Raw genomic sequence first — 23,543 nt, forward strand, 5'->3', positions numbered from 1 at the left:
AGCACACCTATGCTGCAGATCAGATTAAGCAAAACCAAATAAAGCTCCAGGCAGAAAGGCTGGGTAACCCAGAGTGAGTGTCCAAGACAAATAGTGGCGCCACCTGGTGATGGGCCTAGGTCATAGCATGACTCTCTCCACAGGTAGAAGGGAGCCTGCCTGAGAAGCCAGACAACTCAAGTCTGAGAAAGTCCTTCCTATTTGCCTCCAGAGTGAGCATCTGAGAGCTGGGAAGACTTTGGTGACCTCAGCAAACCTTCACTATATCTACTGAAGACGTGGTACACTGAAGGGGCTCCAGAAATGTCTGCTGAAATGGGAAAATTAAATTCAGCTCCACAATTTACTGAGGAGGAAGCTGAGGCCCCAAATCTAACAGTCCTATCCTGGGAAATTCCTAGAATCTACAACATTGCCTTCCTGACCCCAACACTGGAGATTTTAATGAGCCAAAACAGAGCTGGGCGACTCAGGATCTAGTACAGTAACCCAGGAGGAACATTCTTAAGAGTCCAAGGGAAGCAAACTTTTCTTTCTAGAGTTACCAAGGGCAGGTGGTCCAGAATAGCCTATGTGTAAAATCTCTTGACAAACCATACCTGTGAGAAAAGATGAGTCCACAAAATTAAGCAACTTATCCAAGGTCACTGATGTAAACCTAGACCTTTCCATGCTCAGACCATGCTATCCCCGACATTACCCATGTTTCCCACAAATGACAGCCCACACACAGATGCCCACATTCCCAACCAGCATTTCCCAGCACCCACAGCATTCTACACCCACTGCAGGGAGTTAGAGCTAAGCATGTGTGTTAATGACATCAGCTCCAAGACAGCCCTGACCTACCTCATCTGTTGCAGGCACTGCCACCTCACATGGCAGCTCTTGTTCTTGGGCCATCAACGCCAGAAGCTTTCGGATCAGAACCACATCCTTCATGACAGCCTGCAAGTTCACCGTCTGGCCATTGGTAAACATCTGGTCCCCTAGGCGATTGACAGGGCGGTATCTGCAGGGGGACACATGGAATCAGTGAATGTGCAGTGTGGGGGAAGGGTCGTGTTTTTCAGCCTCACCCTAGCCTTACTGTAAGTAACCCAAACCCCACTACACTCAAAAAACAACTAACAGTCCTACTGCATTCAGGACAGAGAGGAAAATACTCCCACCACCTGCAACCTGGAAGCATGACTGCTGCCCTATTTCTCAGTGCCCTTCATCCTTCCATCTCTCCCAGAGGTCATCACTTCAACTACTCAACATTCCTTTTCAGGGGAAATAAAGTCAATTAAAGGGCATTACCTTGAGGGTGGCACGACCAAGAAATCCAGAAAGAACATAGTGGGATTGAATCTAGACTCCATGCCAACCTCTTCTAGTCCCGAAAAAAGGAAGCTCAGAAAGAATCCTGTGTTTGAAATGAACCAAAAAGACTATTTAAATGTATGTGAGAGCATGGATGGATAAAACATTTTACTCATGAAAAAAAGAATACCAGAATATAGGAAAATATACAGAGTAACACTAGAGTTTTCTTTACAAAAACAAGTGAAAAAGTGTTTCAGTGTTGAATAGCCCCTCAGTGCTGAAAGCTTGCACACAGATAGTTTAAGGATGGGTACTTCAGGGACAACAGGGGTGGAAAATAAAAACTGCCACTTGTTTCAGACTTACACACACACGTACATGATTACTTTGGTATTTATAAAGCATGTAGTTGAAATATGGAAAGAAAAAAAAATCAAACCAAAATATTCTTAAAAAAAAAAAAAAAAAAAAAAGGTAAAACTCTTCACATTGATGTTACCAAGAAGAATCTTCCCTGAATTCAAGGCTATTACTTCAAGTTTCCAGTGACCTTAAAAAAATGCTACTGAGAATGAATAAACCCATGAGGGCCTGCCACATAAAAAAACCATACTACGTTGAGTGCCTTTTTTTTTTTACAGACATATCTTATACCTTCAGCAATATTTTCACTTTTTTAAAACATATTTTATTGATTATACTATTACAGTTGTCCCAATTGTTCCCTTTGCCCCCTCCACCCAGCAACCCCCATTCATTCCAGCAATCCCCCTCCTTTTTAGTTCATGTCCAGGAGTCATGCATGTAACTTCTTTGTCTATTTCATTTCCTATACTGTATTTTTCATCTCCATGGCCCTTCTGTAACTACTTATTTGTACTTCTTAATCCCTACATCTTTCCCCCCATTCTCCACCATGCCTTTCCCAAGTGATCAACCTCCAGATGACCTCCACATTTGATTGTTTCTATTCTGCTGGTTTGCTTAGTTTTTTATATTCAGTCGTTGATAGTTGTGAATTTGCCATTTTAATGTTCATAATTTTGATCTTTTCCTTAAATAAGTCCTTTTAACATTTCATGTACTAATGGCTTGGTGATGATGAATTCCTTTAGTTCTACCTTGTCTAGGAAGCACTTTATCTGCCCATTGATTCTAAATGATAGCTTTTTTGGATAAAGTAATCTAGGTTGTAGGTTCTTGCTTTTAATCACTTTGAATACTTCTTGCAAGTCCCTTCTAGACAGTAAAGCTTCTTTTGAGAAATCAGCTGACAGTCTTAAGGGAACTCCCCTGTAGGTAACTATCTGCTTTTCTCTTGCTGCTTTTAGATTCTCTTTTTATCTTTAACCTTTGGCATTCTAATTATGATGCGCCTTGGTGTGATCCTCTGTGTCCATCTTGTTTGGGACTCTGTTTCCTGGACTTGTATGTCTATTTCCTTCACCAAGTTAGGAAAGTTTTCAGTTTTCTTTCATTATTTTTTCAAGTAAGTTTTCAATTTCTTGCTTTCTCCTCTCCTTCCAGCACCCCTCTGATGTGAACGTTCGTATGTTTGACCTTGTCTCAGAGGTTTCTTACCATACTGTGTTTTACTTGTTCTTTTTTCTTCTTGTAGTTCTGATTGAATATTTTTTCTTCCTTATGTTCCAAATTGTTCATTTGATTCTTGGCTTCATCCACTCCACTGCTGATTTCCTGTAAATTTTTATTTCACTTAGTGCAACCTTCATTTCTGCCTGGTCTTTTTTATGCTACTGAAGTACCCAGTGAGTTCCTTGATCATCCTAATAACCGGTGTTTTGCACTCTGCATCTGATAAATTGTTTATCTCCATGTCATTTAGTTCTTTTTCTGGAGGTTTGTTCTGTTTTTTCATTTGGGCCATGTTTCTTTGCTCATTGCGGCAGCCTCCCTGTGTTTGTTTCTATGTATTAGGCAGAACTGCTTTGACTTCCTGTGTTAGAAGCATGGCCTATTGTAGAAAAGAGCACCCATGTGTTAGATGGGGTGGAGCATTAGGTAATCACCAGGGTGGGGCAACTCACGTGAATCAGATTGATGGAGTCTCAGATATGGTGTTACTGCTCTGTGGCTGTGTGGAGGAGGGCTCAGAAAAGGGACAATGGCTGTGCCTGGCCTCTGGAGTTTTGTCCAGAAGCAGCTGTTCCCTGGCACTCACCCCAGCGTCAGACACTGCAGTTTCTCCCAGCATGCCCTGGTGCTCTTCAAACTGCTGCCCAAGCCCTGGAGCCCCGAGAGAGTGAGTCTGTGTAAGTCCTAAGACCACTGTGGGCCCTTTAAGATGAGACGCCTGAGAATCCTGCAGTTTCTTCCACTGCCCCATCCCCCACTGTTTTTTACAGCCAGAAGTTATGGGACTTATCTTCCTGGCACTGGAGCACTAGGCTCGGTGGTCTCGCGTGTGGCTGGATCCCTTGCTCCTGAGATATCCCTTCCGAATTTTATCCTCCACATGTGGTTGTGGGACCACCCATTCCATATCTCTGCCCCTTCTACTGTCTGGATGAATGTGACTTCTTTAATTCCTTTGTTGTCAGACTTCCATACAGCTCAATTTTCTGACAATTCTGGGTGATAGTTTTTTTAAATTTAGTTGTAATTTTTGCTGTAGCTGTGCAAGGAGCTGAGCCACGTTTATCTATGCCTCCATCTTGACCAGAACAATATTTTCATTTTTAAACACTTATCCTTACTCAATGGTTACATCCACTGTTCCAGAATACACTCTCAGAGGGTGGGTAACATGAGGGTTTGGATATACTGCATAGGTTTTCTTATTCATTCAAAAGGGAGCGAAGGATTTTCCTTTTTGTAGGGAATTAAAATGTAAAAATCTAATTAAAAATACATATTAGTATTATTCCATTCGTGGAAGGAATTCCCAAAGAAACCTTAATGGTTCGAGGCGTAAGACCTTCTCCAGTCTATAACGCATTCAATGACAATGGACCCTGAAGCTTGAGAATTGATTTCAAGAGAGATCTACAATAATCACAACTTCAATAAACAAAAATAGTAAGGCAGAGCAAATGAGTTCAGGAAATTAAAGTCAGAAGATAAAGGGTTATTTCTTTAGGCTGGTACAGCACCTTCGTTCTTCCAAAGGGCACTAAGATGTTCTCGTGCACTGGTGGGTGTCAGGTACCCTCGTTTTCCCATCTGAGCTTCCTCAATTCCTGGAGCAGAGGGGAATCAATGCATAGGTCAGTTACAGGTACTTCTTCCTTAATGGGATTTATCAATTCTTTCTCCCCACTCTGCCAAGCCTGCAATTTGATCACTAATATCAAACTCTGGGACAACATATTCTCAGCCCCCTTAATCTAATTTCTAAAATCATGAAAAAAATAAAACTATATATAAAATCAATACAGCATAGGCCAAAAAAAAATCACCCACAATCCCATCACATTACATTATATCACTATTATATATTCTTTTCCAGTCCTTTGGTTTAAATGGTGTGTTAGATAACTGTGTAATGTTAACTGTGGGTTTCCTCTGTATACTACTTTGCTCAGTTAGTATCTTCTTGTGAGCATTTCAACATGTTGCCACATAGCTTTTGCCAGGTCACATGTTTAATGACTGCATGATATTCTGCTGAGAGAATGTTTTCCTCGGTGATCTAAGCATACTCTTACGGTTGATTGTGTGCGTTGAACCCAGTATTTCACTTTTATAAGTAACACTATAATTTTAAATACTGTATATGGACACAGTTTTTATAAGAAAGGTTCCCAGAAAATAATTAAGATAAATGAGTATGAACATTTTTATGGGTAAATGTATATTCAATTTCTTCTTACATATATCATGCCGATGTGTAATGAGTAGACTGATTTTGGTTTCTCAGATCAAGTAAGATCACTCTGGGATACATCAGCTATACTCAGGGTAGGTCAGAAAGTCAGACCTTGAGCTGCCATTCACAACATCAGGTTCCAGGCCCTTAGATGGTTAAAAAGATTTAAGTAATGTGACCCTTTAGGTCAAAACTATCAACCTCTTCTAGGATACCTTCATGGAAATTAGATATTGCTCAATTTTCCCTTTATGTATACTTATCAGGGCAGGAACTCTATCTTGTCTGTGTTCCTACCACCTGACACAAAGCCTAGGACATTGTGTCAGATACTAAGTAGTCATTGGCTTGAATATGTTCACATGTTCAAAATATCCTAAGATTATCTATACTTAAAAACCTCATTCTTTTGCCTTTTTCTGTAGTTGTAAAATCCAGCTTCATTCCACCTCCAATTTTCCAATTAGTTTCTTTATCATCTGCCAGAGATATGTTATCACAAGGTCTTAGAGAAATCAGTAACTTGTATAACAATTTATATACATATATATCATAATTTAGTTCACTATTCTCTATTAATAGGCATTTAAGTCATTTCCAATTTTAAACTATTTAAAGTTGTGGGTATCGTTAAGGACAAATTCATAGAAGCAGAATTGCTAGGTTAAGGAGTCTACACATTTAATTTTTTGATTCTTATAAAGGCAAAACATTTCAATCAGTTAATGTAACTGAAGGAAGGAGGAACATGAAATAAAAAGAGGATTTGACTTTCAGGAATAACCAAAGCCTTGTACGTTCAGAAGGAAAAAAAAGACCCCGTTGCCCTGACTCAGTTGTTTGGCAGTTAGTCCTGCAGACTGAAAAGACACAGATTTGATTCCCAGTTAGCACACATACCCAGGTTGCGTGTTCAATCCCCATTTGGGCACGTATGAGGAATGCAACCAATCCATATTTCTCTCTCGTAAGCAATGAAAAAATGCCCTTGGGTGAGGATTAAAAAAAAAAAAAAAAAAAAAAAAAGGCCCCATTACCCTAAAGAACAACTGGTGAGAATTTCTTCAAACAACTACCCGAGCTTTCTTTCCCACTTAACAAGATTTAAGGGCTGAGGAAGATCAGCTGAAGCTGACAATGCTCCCCAGCTCCTGTCCCAGACCTGTCAGGACATGAAGTGCTCCTACCAGTTTAACCACCATGAAGGCAGATTGCAGTGGTTCAGTCACAGGATTTGAGTCTGAAGAGACCTGTAGGAAGCTACCTCGCATGGGATGCGACCCTCCCAACAAAGATACTTTTGCTGCCTGCCAAGACGAAATCTGCCTGGATGGGAGAAACATTCCTAACATGTGTTTCATTCTGGGAGGTGCTATGTGCAAAAGGGGGGTGGAAGGTCAAATACCCAGGGGAAGCCTGGATCACAGTGGGTGTAGTGTCTTGGCTGTAAGAATTCTCATTTAAAACACCAGCGTCCCCTGTGGGGCTCGAGGAGGCCCCTGGAGCCCCATAAGCAGCATTTTACAAGCTTATGGTTCTCCTCATGAGATGCCGTTTGTGGGCACAAATGAGGCGCAGTCACTGCTTAGATCCCTTTGGTACCATGGCTGTGGCCAGACCCTAGCTCATAACGTTCACCTGACTCCACATCACCTGTCTGGTGTCAGTAACCTATGACTCTGGTAGCCTCTTCTGAGAGCGGAGGCCACGTGGTCAGATCTCCACCTTGGCACTGTGCTTGGCCACAAGCATATTTCTTAGCATGAGATTGAGTCCCCCAAAAGTAAATACTTTTTAAATACTAAAAACCCAACTCTAGAAGCATGGAAGACAACTGTTGACTCTAATGCAGACTTTTGGTTGGCATCATCATATTCTCTTGGTTGTCATGAGAGATTACTTCAAAGAATGGATTTGACAAAGACATTGAAAGTTTACTTAACTGCTAGATATGTGCCCCAAAGAAACAGTATGTTCTTGTATTCTGACCACCTTTGTTCTCAATCTGTCAACATTTTCTAAGGCATCCTAACAGGAACAGAGCAGCAGTTCCCAACCTTAAAAACTGTTTAAAGGACTACTTATTGGTAAGTGTAGAAAATCTACCCTGTGGTTAACTCTAAACCATTAAACAGGCTTTTTAAATGAAATGTGACATCCTGGATTCGATCTTGGAACATAAAAAGAACATTACTGGAAAAGTTCAAATAAAGTCTGTAGTTCCATTAACAGTATGTACCAATGTTAATTTCTTAGTTTTGACAAGTGCACCATTGGTGATCCAAGATGTTACAGTAAGGTAAACTGAATAAAGAGCACATGTGAAATAAAAAGAAAAGAATATATAGGAACTCTCTATATTATAATTTTTGCAACCCTTCTATAAATCTAAAATTAGTCTAGTCCTGGCTAGGGTGGCTCAGTGGACTGAGTGGCCGGCCTGCAAACCAAAGGGTCACCGATTTGATTCCTAGTCAGGGCACATGCCTGGGTTGTGGGCCAGGCCCCCCACTAGGGGGCGCATGAGCAGCAACCACACGTTGTTTCCCTCTCTTTCCTGTCCTTCCCCTCTCTCTCTAAAAATAAATAAATAAAATCTTTAAATAAAATTAGTCTAAAGTAAAAGGTTTTTAAAAAAGTAATGAACATGTTTGTTACTAGTTTGTTACTGCTATGGTCTGAAGGTTTGTGTCCCCCAAATGTCACATGTTGAAATCCTTACCTTCAAGGTGATATTGTTGGGAGGTGAGGCCTTTGGGGGTGATTAGGTCATGAAGATGAAAATCTCATGAGTAGGACTGATGCCTCTGTGAAAGACCCCAGAAAGCTCCCTTGCCCCTTTCTGCCATGTGAGGTTATAGGGAGAAGTGGGCTGTCCAGAAGGAAGTGGGCCCTCACTAGACACTGAATTTACCAGCACCCCTATCTTGGACTTCCCAGCCTCCAGAATTGTGAGAAACAAATATATGTGTCTGTAAGCATAAGTCTGTGATATTTTGTTCTAGCAGCCCAAACAGACTAAGACAGCTGTTTACTCCATGCCTTACCAGAGTCCTCAAATATAAAAGATAGATTATGCATCTCAAGGAAGAGAATTTATTTCCCTGTCTCTTCCACATTCTCAAGTTCTGGAGTAAAGTTTAGTCACATGTGCTGTAGACTTTCACACATGAAACTGCCATACCACAGAGTTGGAAACTGAAGCACCTGGAAGTGACCTCTAATAGGGCTACTTAATTGCTAGACCTACTCAGAATGAACAGCAGAGCAAGGTGTCGATCACAGGTTATGCTTTTCCCTCCCTGGAGCACTGACTGTACAATAAAAATGAACAGTTAACATCTACAGAGCACATACTACGTAGCAGGCATAGGTCTTTGTACTTCAAATGGGATACCCTTATATAATCTTCACCACTCAGGATAAAAAACAAAAAACATATTTAAGCAAACCTACAACCAACAAAAATAAAAAAGCAGGAGTACTAAGTCAGTCTCTCAAAATTTCCGTCAAGTACCCCAACGGCAGAACAGAGCTGAGGAGGGGACACGCGACCCCAGGGATTTGGTGGACAGCCAGAAGCAGCCTGCAGGAGGTGCTAATGTTCTTCGCTCACAGTTTTTCTTTAAAATTCACCTACATTTTACTTCAAAATAAATCCACACTTGTTTGACAACAAAATAGTTCTAAATACCTGGAAAGTATCTTACTTAACTTCTTCAAAAATCTTTCAAAGAACGACCACCAGAAGCAAGAGGTGCCTTGTTCAGCCCACAGGGCACTGCTTCCTAACGCAGCCCAGCCCGTCAGCTGTGTGAGGGGTGAGGGGTGGGCACTCACCAGGATCCCTCAACCCTAAGAAGTTCGAGCACAGCTCTGCCATGGCCCACCACAAACACACAGCTGAGAGACATGGCTCAGAGGACCAGATATTCCCAAGGTTTGGGACCCATCTGATGACCGCGCATGAGAAACGTGGCTGAGGGCTTACCCAGGGGCTCTGTGCCCTTCTGGTCAGCTTTCCTGTGCACCATGGCTGGATACGTGACTGTTAGCTTGCTGTTGTGCTCCTTTCGGACAACTGACCGCCCAGTCCTAGACAGGAGGACAGTTGTGTTTGAGGAGAGAAAAAAACCCCAACAGGACATTTATTAACAGCTGGGAGTGACTGGCCAGAGCCCTGATACTCACTTGCAGTGGGGACACCGCTTAGCATTCATATGTGTCTTCCAGAAGTAAGCAATGAGTTTGCTCTTGCTCTCACAGACATTTTTCACCTGTTAAAAAAGGCAGAGAACCTTAGAGTGCCATTTGAAGAGAATCCAGTATGCATTCATTCTGTGATTTTCATCTCTCCTGAAAAACCAGAGGAAGCCATCCCCTTTCTTAAACAAAAATTTCCACAGAATCCTAACGCTGCCAAGCTCTGCCAATTACTGAGTGACCTCTTTCCTTAAGTTTCCTCAATCGTAACAGGCAAATAGGAATAGTAATCACTTCACTAAGTTGTTATTAAGGTAAAGAGATCAGAATGCGGTAGGGGCATGGAACAATATAAGTACTTAAAAAAAGCTAGTTTCTCTTATTTTAAAATAAACTTCCCTGGAGGCAGCTGGTGTGCTCCCCCTGTTGCGTCCCTGGGGTGGACCTCAGGGCTCAAAAAAAGCATATCCACAGTTAAGCTACATGAGCGGTTCCAGGCCTGGCTGCAAATGAGACGCACGGTGGCCTTACCTTAGACCACTTCAATCGGAATCACTGCTGCGAAACTTGGGCATGAGGTGAATCAGATTCCTAGTTCTACAGGTTGATTATCGACATCATTCATTGAACAAATTAATACTTTCTATGCAGGAACAGGGAGAAGAGAGGTAGTAATAGTTTACAGTGTTATAGAGATAAAGAAGAAAAGAACAGACCTCGTTCTCAAAGTGAGACTGTAAGCGAGAACCTTGCTGGTCTCTGTACCTAAACTACCTCATTTCATCTAATCTCATTGGTCCTGTAGATGGATACGGTGGCTCAGGAACAGTGATGCAACTTGCAAGGTCACAGGCCTCATAAGAGACAGAGTTGGGATTCAAACCCAGGTCAAGTATGGGAAACCACAAGTGTACGTGAATGTCAGAGCTAACAACCCAGTGTTCCGGGAACAGGAAGGATGACACACCTGTGAGCCCTGGGACCCCAGGAGGTTGTTCTGTACAATTTCGGTTGTGTATCGTTCTAATTCTTCCTGGATTTCAAAGGCAGTAGGATCGGCGTTTTCTTCCAGAAACTGAAAAACAAAGAGAAACATATTATCCAAGTAAAGCAAGTGTACAATTATCAGCACCATGGGGCCAGCCTCTCCAAGAGGGAAAGATTTTAGTTTGAGAGGAGAGAAGGAAACCTCATGGCTGCTGTGTTGTATTCTTTAACAACGAGGCTGTCAAAAAAAAAAAAAATCAAACAAGAGTATCCTATTTCCAATAATGGTGGGCTAGATTATTCTCACCAAATCTAAAACTGAAAAGAACCAAGGCAGAGTAAAATATTTTTCAAGTGTTAAAGCTCTGAGAAGCTGACAGGACAGTAAGGAACAACCGGATCTCACTGAAGGGGAAGAGGGATCTCGGAGGCCAAGGAGCAAGGGGCCCATGTGCTCTGATGTGGGGCCGCTGCGCTGCACAGCTCCAGGGCCACCGTCAGGGCAGTTACGTCCCTCTCGGGGGAGAACCAGACAGGCTTTCATGCTGCTCCCTGGAGCTGTGAGACATGGCAGCACTGGCTGCGGGCTTACTTTCCAGTTCAGGAATTTTGAACTTTTCATTCTGGCAGCCTCAAACGATGAATGGGACAGAAATCAAAGCCTAGAGTGAATGCAAGGACGGGAATCTAATAGAATACCTTCCCTCCCACATCCTACCCCACAAACTCAGGCAGCTGGGAACCCAAAGGGTTAAGCCCTTGGGAACTAAACTGGCCCCTGAACAGGGTTAAGCCCTTGGGAACTAAACTGGCCCCTGAACAGAGTGACCTGGATTCCAACGGCCCAGCAATCCAGCGAGCCATCAGTTCGGATCCTGGACTACCATGGTCCAGGCCACCAAGCATATGGCAGAAGCAATAGAAGCCTTAGAAGCCTCTCTGGAGGAAGGCAGCATCATCCCAGGCCTCAAATTATTTCTACAAAGAATTTTTTAAGTACAACAACAAACTGTTGAAAATAAGCACAGACGGACAGGGGAAAGAGAGGGAGTTTCTGGGAACAGGGACAATATCTTGAGATTGAAGGTGAGCATATGGGTGGGTGGTAGTCACTTCTAACTATTGGTTAGGCTATATGTATGATTAATGCATTTCTGTGGGTATATTTTACAAAAAAAAATTTCTTAAGTTAGAAGGTAGGCATCATGAGTAATTTTTTGCCAACAATTTCGAAACTTCTGATGAAATGGACAAATTCCTAGAAAAATACAATTTCCTCTAAGTAAAGGTTTATGAAAATCTCTCTCTCTTTCCCTCTCTCTCTGCCTCTTTTGGACCAGTTTGATTTGGGGTTAACTTTTTAGTTCTGTCCCCTGGAAACTTGGTAACAAGTGGAAATGTCAACTGTGTTCACTAGGCAGCACTGCTAATGATAAGGACGACCTCTATTGGTTAGACTGTATCTGAACTAGGACGACTATGAATGAACTACAAACACCTAGTGGGAACTGTATAACACAGCTCTGGATTTCCCTGGTGCTAACTAAGTGTGTCCTTGAGGGGGTCTCTGGAAGCTGGGTCCACAAAACTGTCACAAAAGATACTGATTCCTATTTGGGGCCAGGATGGCGTCCGTGTCCACTGGGGTACTCTCATTCTTTGGCCCTGGAAGTTGGAGAACCGAAGCAATAGAAGACTTAGACTTGGGCTGGCTGTGAGAACACCCACTGAAGTGGAACTGTCTGGTAGCACCCTGCTGGGTTACTGTGTCTCCAATATTACATGAACTCTTTCAGAGCACTTTAAAGAGAGTGAAAAGAGAATTCTCTACCTCCTTTCACAAGGCCAACATAATCTAGATAACTTACCTCAAAAGGACAATATGAGAAAGGAAATTTACAAACCAATGTCATTCATGATCATAGGTGCAGAATCCTAAGCAAAATATTAGGAAATCAAATCCAGCAACATATTTCAAAAGCAAATTATCAAGAACAAGAAATCCCAGAAATCCAATATTTAACATGAGAAAAAGAACTGAGTAATTCACCATGTGACTATTAGAAAAATTATCTGAAGCTTATAAAGAAGTTCGATAAAATTCAACATTCAACCATCTTAGCAAAATAGGAACATAAAAAACTTTCCTTAATCTGATAAATACTCTGTATTATAAAGTTCAGCAAACATTATGCTTACTGGTGAAGTGTTGAACTGTTTCCCTGTTTGTTTTTTAATACAACTTATTTTTATATTAACACAATCTCAAACACAGAAAACTTTCAAGTACCTGTAACCAACCTTTTTTCTTGAACCATTTGAGAAAAAGTTGCTGACCTGATGTCTCATAGTGCCCAGGTAGTTAGGTATACATTTTCTACAAACAGGGGGACACTCTAATAGGACTACAATACAATAAACAAAAACAGTAAATTAACAGTAATTTACTACCAACTAATTCTCAGACACCATTCAAGTTTTGCCAATTCTCTAATAATGTCCTTTATAGCAAAAAGACCCAGTTCAGAGCCACCTGGTGCATTTACTTGTCATGTCTCTTTAGTCTCTTTCAATCACCTAATCTAACTTTGAAGGCATTAACACTTTGAAGAATTAAAGGTGAGTTAAATCTGGCTGTGACTGATGTCTCCTTGTGATCAGATTCAGTTTGTGCATCTTGAGCAGGAAAATTAAGAAGCTATGCTCTGCACATCTCACTACATTCTGTCACATGGGGCGTGATTTCAATCTGTCCCATTAGGTGACGTTCACTTTGACAACTTGAGTAAGGTGACTGCCAGACTTTTCACTGTAAAGTTACTCTTTCTCTCCTTTTCGTAATTAATAAAGATTATTTGTGTGGGGAAAGTACTTTTAAATTTCCAGTTCATTCATTCATTCATTTATATCAGTATGAACCCATGAATTTCATGGATTCCCACTTTATTCACTGGATTACAATAGCATCATCATTTATTTTGATGCTCAAACTGTTCTAGATTTGGCCAGTGTGAGCTTTCCCAGATAGCCCCTGTGTCATTTTGACATGTTGCCAGAATTCTCTGAGTACCTGCTTGCTCTCTGGCACATGATATTGCAGGTTATCTTGCACTTTCTGTATCAGCCCCAGAATCAGCCACTTACTCAAAGAGCCCTTTTAATGGAGAATGGTGTTTAGGAGTCAAACACAGGCACTAGGTGTGCTCATTGCTAATAGCACTCCAACATCCTCTCAGAAACAGTACTAAGGAATATGTATGTGCATACACATACACGCCCTTCACATTAGCACTTTCAATTCCATTCTAACACTACAGGATAAATTCTAAGTCTTCTCTCATTCACATATTTGTTACTTCCTCCTCTGGTAGTATGGAATCTGGCTGTCACTATCCTTATAGTACATGTACTTATTTGATCAATCCCTCTCCCTTTATGTAACCGCTCTCCCATTACTGCCACCACCTCCTCCTGTGCATGACCCCCTCCTCACTCCACTTGTGCTTTCATACCCCACACCATGTTGGGCCGTCCAACATGGGCACCTTCTTACCCGACTTGGTGCTCACGTCCCATGCTGAGCCTTTACCCTGAATGTACATTCTCCTCATTCTCTGTGAACTCTGATATTCCACACTGGGCCGCCCACGCATGCAGAGATGCTCTCCCCCCTTGAATGCTTCTCTCATCTTGCCTGGACTCTGACAACCCACATCATGCCACACCTCTGTGTAGAATCCTACCTGCTCTACCCATTTAAGGTCTTTAAGACTGAATTATTCAGGAAAGGGAAGGGGAAGAGGAAAGATGAAAGGTTTCCCTTTGTGCGAAGAAAGACAAGGATGTATGCTACTGCTTCAACACAGTAATGTGGATCCTAGCCACCAAAATAAGGTAAGAAAAAGGAACCAGACATATAAGGACTGGGAAGAAATAAAACTGCTGCTATTCACAGGTGATGACTGTACTGAAAATCCAAAAGAATATACAGGTAAAGTATGAGAATTGATGAGATGCTTTTGCCAGGTTGTTGCATACAAAAATCCTATACAAAAATGAGTAATATTTTGATCTACAAAAAGAAAATGAATTTTAAATAAGATATTTATAATAGTACCAGAAAGTCTGAAGCAATTATTAATCACATAGGAAAAAAGGGCTCTGTTTGATTACTACCCAAGTAATCAAATTAAGCATTACCAATAGTACCTCCTAAACACAGCTTGTACTTCCTAAAATAATGCAATAAAAAGTATCCTATATCATCATGTAGGTTGTATTCTTACCAAAATGTGAAATTAATAAGGGAATAATCAGACAATTCCAGGATGTGAGAAGTCCTATAAAGTGTTAATGTCTTCAAAAAAAGGTCAACATCATAAAAAAAAATGTCCTATATTAAAACATCCTACATTAAAAGAAACCAAAGACATGCATCTTGGGTCCAAGGGAAATAAAGGTCCCCAATGGGTAAAATGGCATTTCTATGTTGTTTTCATTAGCATTTCTTAAATTAATCTATGGCTTCATGTTTTCACACCTACAGATTGGTTCCCGTGACAAGATACAAAGATCAAACATTCTGGTGACTATTCTTAGGGACAACACAGAAAGAGCGCTGATCTCCACCCCCTTGGGCTGCCAGATTCCCATGACAGCCACCACCCACCTACCCTGCTCAGAATTCTCTCCAGCTCGTACACTGCTTGAAGGGCTCCAACTTCCAGAACTCTCAGCTGGCAGACGAGGAGGTGAATCACAGCCCGGGGGCAAGTCAGACTGTGGCAGTTTAAACAGGAGCCCCGGAGCAACAAGTACAGTTTCTGAAGAGAAGGAGCAAAAAGAAGCAGGATATTTAGAAAAGACATGGAGTAGCCAGGATGATTTTCAATGTACTTCTGATTTTATTTTAAGGAGTCAGTTTATTTCCACAAGGATTCCACTTCCCACCCTCGCTGGTGTAGCTCAGTGGACTGAGCATCGGTCTGCAAACCGAAAGGTTGCCAGTTTGAGTCCCAGTCAGGGCACATGCCTGGGTTGCAGGCCAGGTCCCCAGTGGGGGTGTGAGAGTGGCAACTGATCGATGTTTCTCTCCCTCCCTTCCCTCCTCTCTAAAAATAAATAAATAAAATCTTAAAAAAAAAAAAAAAAAAAAAGAATTCCACTTCCCCTGTATACCTAGAAAGGCCTTTGTGACTCTAAGAACTCAATAAATATTCCTCTGTATTTTCTCTGTGATTTTATTTTAATCCTTTAAAATCTGAAATTTACTTTGGGTCTGAGGTAGGGAACTACCTTTGTTTTATTTAACTAAGTACTGAATACAAATTTTAGTCAAATAGTATTTAACTAAGACAATTCTCTTTCCATGATACAATTAACAGACAAAAATCATGTCCATCTATGCTGTCACCCATAGAGCATAAAACAAGTCCTGGGGGCTGGGTTAAACAGGTAGGACTCTAGACAGGAGCTTCACTCTCAGCTCACCCTCAGGTTTTCTGGGCTTTGCTGCTCTTGCCACCTACCACCGAGCAAGAGCCTACAAAGTCACCTGAAGACCTGAAGGAGGCCAGGAGAACTCCAAAGGTCCCTCTACTGCCAGGGGGGCTCCACCTAGATATCCGTAGGATGTAAAGCCGCTGAAACAAAAAGTGAATGGCTTCTTCCCCTCCTGTGAATAGAACCAACCTATGGGCTCTTCTCAAATGGAATCAAACTGAAATTCATTTAGTTAGGGCTAGAGGCCAAGTTGAATGTACTGGATTTGGCTCCTCAAGATTTAAGATGGCATAATAAAGAGCACTTTAACCCAAAGTGCTGGGAGCTAACCTCCTCAGCCCCCTCCTGTGGCTGGGAGAAGGGTAGCCTCACAAATCCCACCAGCAGCCCTGAGACCCACGCATCCGGGGCAGTCCAGGGTAGAACATACGTCGAAGAGGAGAGGATTGTACACAGTGAGCGGGAGCTCGATGTGGCCCAGGTGGCCGGAGCAGTGGTTGAAGTCCTGCACGCAGGTGGAGCACACCTCTTTGGAATCCGGAGGGCCCAGAGCTAAATCGTACAGGCCGTTGGCCGATGGGTTCCCCAGGCTGTCCAGGTACCGAGGGTTTGTGATGGATTTAACGCTTAACTTCCTAAGGAAATAAAAAAAGACCAAGGGAAAACTAGGGTTACTTGACTTCTCAGACATTTCCTCTTTGCAATAAAGTGATGATTTAATGTGTTTCCTCAGACACTTTGACAGCTCTGGAGGACAGAATCTGTGTCTGCTGGGCTCACCACTGCCGCTCAGCACTTAGCAATGAGCCTGCACAGTAGTTGCTCAGTAAATATATGCTGAGTAAGTAAGAGTGGTAAAATCATTAAAAATCAGATTTAGTGTAAATTTTGCACTGAGTATTATCAGAAGACTTTTAAAAAGGAGTTAAGTAGCTACTACATGCCAAATGCTTCTTTTTCTTTCTCTCCCCCTTCCTCTCTCTCTCTTTAAAATCAAATTTTAAAAGAAGTTTTAGCCCTGGCTTGTGTGGCTCAGTGGCTGGAGCACCGGCCTGAGAACCAAAGAGTTGCTGGTTCAATTCCCAGTCAGGCACATGCCTGAGGTGCGGGCTGAGAAGCAACCCATTGATGTTTCTCTCACACATTGATGTTCCTCTACTTCTTTCTTTCTCCCTTCCATTCCCTCGAAAAATAAATAAAATATTTAAAAAAAATCTTTTTTAAAGTCCTGGCCAGGTAGCTGGGTTGGTTGGACCATCATCCAGATATGACAAGGTTTTGCAGGTTCAATCCCAGGTCAGGGCACATACAACAATCAGCCAATGAATGGATAAATAAGTGGAATGACAAATCAATGTTTCTTTTTTTCAAATCAATTAAAAAATTCAAAAGCTTTCCAAGCAGCACTTGGTCTTGATTTTAACGCTCTGAGATGGGCATCACTATGTGCATTTTTCAAACAGGCTCTGAGCAGTTTGATGATTTCACCCAGGTGACACAGACAAAAAGTGCGAGGGAGGAGGAAGTGAGGCGGGTTGGGGAAGAGGGAGGACATGGACCAGGTTCCTCTAAAGCTCAAATTCAATACAGGAAAGGTGACTGAATACTCCCTGTATGATAAACGGAGGTACATTAAACACAAGTATGCAAACCTTTGAGAAACATAGCTGGCTTTATTAAAGATTTCATCACTGTATTTTATGTTTGGTTTAAAGAGAGTACCCATGAGATGGCTGACTACTTTTACCAAAATTACACTTATGCTAAGTTCGCTTTTTCACATTCCTTTTTTCTGATTCAGAAAATAAAGATATGGACAAAGAGATCATCCAAGTGTCATAACCTAGACAACATTCGTAGCCTTTTTTTCCTATGGGTTCATTTAAAAAAAAAAGTTAACTGGGATCATTTGGTATTTTTAGCATTGCTTGTGCCCACTGGTCATTTAACATTAAAGGAGTGCTTTTATGTCACTAAAAATTCTTTGGAAACTTAAGAGTTGCAAAATCTTTCATTATAAGGTAATTAATATAATTCATTTAACCAAAGCCTATTATAAGTAAGCTTATGATACCTATCTATGCAAAGATAACTCAAACTTCTATTTCCTAAAAATATAATCATTTCGGCAGTGGAATGGAAAACATGAACAAAGGGTGCAACCTCCCATTCCAGAAAAGGTGGGCTAACAGTAGCTTGTCTCAGCCAGCACCAAATCTTTGCCCTTAAAAGTCGTTTCCAATTTAAATGCAAGGCGGGGGAGGGGGAATGCTACCCAATTGTCATCTTAATTAAGTTTTTACTAAGGTATTTTTTTTTTAAAGCTGTTTTCATCATTTACTTTTTTTAATTAAAATCTTAATTTTTTTCATTATTTTTGTACATGAGCTCCTTCCACATGAGCACATTAATCTTTTACTAATATGGTGGCAAATATTTTTCCTAGTTTATAACTTGTTTTTTCTTTTTTCATATGTGCAGTTTTCTAAATTCTCTAACAGCTTTGTTGAGATACACCTCACTCACCATACACTGCGTCCATTTAAAGTGCACACTGAGCATCTTTCAGTGTATCCCCCAGAGTCACACACCGGTAACCACAATCGACTGCCGACTCCCACAGCCGGCACCCCCTGGCAGTCACTCTCCATCCTCTCCACCTCCCTCGCCAGTCCTGGGCAATGACTCACCTGCTTTTTGTCTCCAGAGATTTGGCTATTCCGGACATTTCACATAAACGGAATCATACAATATGTGGTCTCCTGTAACTAGCTTATTTTATTTGCATGTTTTAAAGGTTCACCCATGGTGTTGTATGATTCTGTACTTTTTAAAAATTGCCAAGTAATAGTCCATTGTACAGATATGTATTTTATTTATCCATCCACCAGCAAATGGACATTTAGGTTAGTTCTACACTTCGGCTCTTATGAATAATGCTCGTAAGAACATGGAATGCAAGTTTTTGTGTGGATGTATTTTTCCATTTCATTTGGGTCTCTGCCTAGGAGTGGAAATGCTGGGTCGTATTGTTACTGTATGTTTAACTTTTTGAGGAACTGCCAGACCGTTCACCAAAGCAGCTGCACCATTTTGCATTCCCACGGCAATGCACAACAGCTCAAATTTTCCCACATCCTCACCACCACTTTTTACCACCTTTTTTTTATTCTGGCCACCCTAATGGGTGTGATGGGGTACCTCACTGTGGTTTTGATTTGCATTTCCCTGGTGAATAATGATGTTGAGCATTTCTTCTTTTGCCTACTGTACATCCTCTTCGGAGAAATGTCTATTCAAAACCTTTACCCATTTTTTAATTGGGTTATTTGCCTTTTTATCATTGAATTGTAAGAAAGCATTATATATTCCCTATACAAGTCCTTTCTCAGATATATATTTGTAAATATTTTCTCTCATTCTTATCTTTTCACTTCCTTAATAGTATTGTTTGTGTAGTTTAAAATGTTTTAATGAGTTTAAATATTTACCTGCATTTCCTTCTCATTCATTTTACACTGGGCTCCAAAACTTAACTGGAACTATAAATTAGGAAAACATTTACTGCGTAAGGCAAATGCAAACTAATTAGGTCTTAAGTGCAAAGTCTTTCATCACTAGATCCTCTTTCTGTCGTGCTCTGTAAGTTGGTACTTCACTTTCCTTGCCCAGAACCTACAAGATGGAAAAAGAGTGGGCAGCTAAAGCCACCACAGGCCCATGCTAACTGACAGAAGAATTATGTCCTGTGCTTATAAAGGCAACACAAACAGGTCACATCCAAAACTGAACATATATTTTATCCTTATCCTCAGTCTTTCTCTGCGTGAGGCAGACCTTGGCTCTCAGAAGGTAACGAGGGTGCAGACAGTCTCCAAGATACAAACACCCAAACACAACTTTCCTGATGTTAGAAAGGCGGCTGTTAGTCTTCTTGCTGCCCCTGCTGCTAAAACATAGTGCTCCTTTCACAACTGGGTGCCTGGCAGGATAGGAGCAGCACTTAGAAAAAACATGTTTTGGGGTGCGAACACCTGAGCTTCCCACCTAGGAGAGAGCACAGGGGATGGAGTGGGTTTTCCAGAACACTGGGAAGCCAGCGGTAGTCACTGTTCAGGAATACCTGGGCAATGCACTCTCCTGCTTTAATCAGGCTGACAGTGGGGCCTAATGGGCAGAAGAGCCCCCCACTGACACAGACATTCCCTTTCATGAAGCCTGAAGACACTTAAGTTCTTCCTGAATGGTGACTTAAGAACTGAGTGTAAAATGACAGTGGTGCCTCAAGAACTAAGAACAGATCCAGAAGACCCTACTCTGTATGACCAGTGTCACTCTGAGGGCCAAGGGAGGCTGCATGGAGACACATGGTCACTTTGCTGCAAGTAAGCCCATGACATGAGAAATTTACTCTAACTCCATGTTGTGTGTGCGGTCTCTTACCACAAACCCGAAGCCCACTTGCAACCTTGAACTGGATAACCTTGGACAAACTACTTAGTTTTTTTTTCTCACCTAAAAATTCGCCGATGCAGCAGCTTAATTATGGTGATTAGAAGAAAACGCATATAAAATACAGTGTTTAGAACAAAGTTTCTCTCTCTTGTTGGGGAAAAAGGAGAAAGGCCGTCTAACCATGGTGGGAGAGGAGGGGTAACCAGCAAGGACTGCACTGAAGAGAATAGAGCATGAGACCAACAGACTTGGGTATGATTTTTGCTGCTTCCTAGAGTTACTTTATTTTCTGGACCTGAATAGCCTCTCCTGTAACTGGAGATACCACCACAAATGGTTGTAATAAGAACTGAATGTGCCAAGCACTGAACAGATGGCTCCTTCATCTACTCACGCACGCACTTCACAAATATACCTATTGAGTGCTTACTTAATGCTGGACACACTTTTGCTGGAAAAACAGCCAAGAGCCTCTGTAGTTAAGGGCCTTATATTCTCTGGGAGAAAGACAGACAAAAGCCAAAATAGATAAGTATATAGTCTGTTAAATGGTAGAAAGTGGAGAAAAGTAAAGCAGGAAAGGGGAAGGATGACAGGGTAGGCCAGTAGTCAGGGAAGCTCATACTAAGAAGGACATACTATACTTGAGTAAAAGCCTGAAGGAAATTGAGGGAGTAAGTCACACAGGCACCTGGGAGGAGGGCTTTAGAAGAGAAAGAAACAGGCAGTGCAAAGGTCCTGGGGTAGACGTGTGTCTAAGGTGCTCTGGAAACAGCAAGGAAGTCAGGATGTCTGGAATAGAAGTGAGTTCAGAGAAGTAGCAGCGGTCAGAATGGCCTTCCAGGCCATTTTAGGTTCTTGGCTTTTACTCCAAGTGAGACAGAAATCTATTCGAAGCTAGCACAATAAAAGGTGTCATAATTATTGAAATGTCTCAGCCCTAGACACAGATAGGTCTACAATGTCCATAATGGGTATAAATTTGCTCACGCAGTTTCCTGCTTGAAACACCACAATTATTTTTTTTTTAATTCAGGCAACCTAAAACACTTTTGCTTTTGGATGAAATTGTATCAGTGGCTGGTGATGATAATGACGACAATTTCTGGGCCGGCACACAGTTCCCAATATTACCAGAGCTGGTGTGCAGGAGTTTACTTATCTATTTACTCAACCAGAGTTGAGGATGAAAGAAAGGAATGAGATACACAGGAACATCAAGGCCAGTAGAGGGAGACAGAAATATGAATAAGCACAAAAGCGACTGAAGCATCATGATAAACAACTGTACGAGGTGTGGAAAGACCTCAGAAAATGAGGCTGACCCAAACCTTAAGAATAGCAGAGATGCTCTTCATGTGTCTGCTGAAGGTGGAAGAAAGAGACAAATGGAAGTAGAGGACACTGCATGCCTAGAACATAGTCTGTCGAGAGGTCCAGCTGTTGAAAACTGATGGCAGACGTTGGATTGTGCAAGTGGTTCAGTATGCCTAGGGCTAGAGGAAGAATAATGATATAGCTAAAATCTGCATGGGTCTGATCATGAGAACACCTGTAGGTGAAGCTAATAAAGTTATCCTTTACTCAGGTGAGCAAAATGCAGAGCCCCTGGAGGACTTCAAGGGTGACATGATCACATTTTAAGTAGCATGATCATATTTACACTTTGGAAGAATCGCTTTGACAGCAATATGAAGGATGAATTGAACAGATGTAAGGTAGAAAGATTTTAAACAAGAGATAAGGGTGTGATCAAAGGTAGTAGGAGTAGTGATGAAAGGGAGGGTACAGAACAAGTAAGTTATGCAGATGACACAAAGAGCCCAATAAGTAAATTAGCTGTCAGAAAAGACAGGTCTAGAATTATTTTCCAATCACAAAATACTAGTGACCATTTTGCACTAGACAAGGTATCCTTTTGGAGGGGGTTTTGGTATATGAGTTTAAAATCTCTGTTACATCTAAGTAGAGATGTCCAGGAAACAGCTGAATAAACAGCTGAATAAGCTGAATGGAAATCAGAAGAAATTTTGGCTGGAGACTTAAATTTGAGAACATTAATCATGAAAGTGGTGAAACTGTCATGAAATCAAAAGGACGACATTTAAGACAAGGCAGTATATCCAGAAGAAAACCTCAAGGAACACCAAGACTTAAGAAAAAGAGAAGTCAGCTAAGGAGCTTGAAACATATTCGAATATAAATCATGAATGCAATACCTTGTTCACCAGTGTGTCATTAGCGCTTAGCATATTGCCTGACAAAAACTGAAAAATCAATAAATATTAGTGGATTGATAAAACTGATCGCGTAAGAACTTGTGACAGAAACAGAAGAACGTGAAGACAATAAGATCCTGGAAGAGAGGAAAGTTTCAAGAGTGTGGTCAAGACTGTGAAATGCTAAGGTGATGAAAATGAGGATAGCGTCCCCGCGAGTTAGTAACTAGACGGAGAATTAGGGGGTCCTAGCAATGAGAAGTTGTAGCTTGACATGAGTCGTGACGGGTAATTATTTTATAGACAAGAGCATACATGTTTACCTAACCATTTCAGAGACACTGCAGTAACTTCACAAACGCTGGTTAATTAACGAGAAGACTGGCGGATTTTAATGCTGGAATGTGGAAATCGCCTCCTCCCCAGCGCAAACTTTTTCGCAGCGCCACCGGGTTTGTTGATAGAGCACGCCAGCCCAAGACGTTCCCGAACTACCGGTCCCAGAAGATCACTAGCCCGACAACCATGGACTCAAAGGATAAACTGGGCGCAAAACCTTTCGGGAATAGTAGTTTATAAGGGCGCCGACCCAAAGAAACAAGCCCCGCACGCTTCCAACTACTTACTTGAGCTCTTCCGCCGAATACATGCCGAAGGAAATGCCCTGCAGCCGCCGCCAGGGCATGTTCTTGGAGCCCAACATTCTCCAGGTCAGTTTCGAGTTCTAACACCCAAAGAGAAGTTCCGAACACTACCACTAAATCCTTAACACAGCCACAAGCGCTCAACCTCCACGTGATTTAAACTGCGCTTGCGCACGTAAAACGCTCCTGGGATGAGATTTACGTGGAGGAGATCATTTCCTCTCTGGGGGGCGGGGAGGAAGAAAATTTCACGACTCTCATTAGCCCTCTTATTTTGAAAACAATTGAAGCTATATAGCATAAAATTATCGTTTTAGAAAATTTCTTCGAGGCAATGGAGGCGTATTGAGCGCTTAACTTCGGTGATGAAGTCTTTCACACCAAGGGCTTGTA

At 41.6% G+C, this 23,543-nt stretch overlaps 1 protein-coding gene across 1 annotated transcript in view; it reads right to left on the reverse strand.

Moving 5' to 3' along the window:
- Positions 1–23,330, reverse strand: part of POLR1A (RNA polymerase I subunit A) — an 83,569-nt gene extending 60,239 nt beyond the window's left edge. The window contains exons 1-9 of the mRNA XM_054577665.1: positions 23,133–23,330; positions 16,263–16,467; positions 15,004–15,153; positions 10,311–10,418; positions 9,332–9,417; positions 9,132–9,235; positions 4,425–4,511; positions 1,306–1,411; positions 850–1,012 (exon numbers count right to left, since the gene is read on the reverse strand). Coding sequence (XP_054433640.1) covers positions 850–1,012; positions 1,306–1,411; positions 4,425–4,511; positions 9,132–9,235; positions 9,332–9,417; positions 10,311–10,418; positions 15,004–15,153; positions 16,263–16,467; positions 23,133–23,209 — 1,086 coding nt within the window. The 5' untranslated portion in view covers positions 23,210–23,330. The remainder of the gene's footprint in view (positions 1–849; positions 1,013–1,305; positions 1,412–4,424; positions 4,512–9,131; positions 9,236–9,331; positions 9,418–10,310; positions 10,419–15,003; positions 15,154–16,262; positions 16,468–23,132) is intronic.
- Between the last annotated feature and the right edge of the window lie 213 nt (positions 23,331–23,543).

This window comes from Pteronotus mesoamericanus, unplaced genomic scaffold, assembly GCF_021234165.1.
Source record: "Pteronotus mesoamericanus isolate MK-2021 breed Mesoamerican mustached bat unplaced genomic scaffold, CSHL_Meso_final contig_44, whole genome shotgun sequence".
NCBI lineage: Eukaryota > Metazoa > Chordata > Mammalia > Chiroptera > Mormoopidae > Pteronotus > Pteronotus mesoamericanus.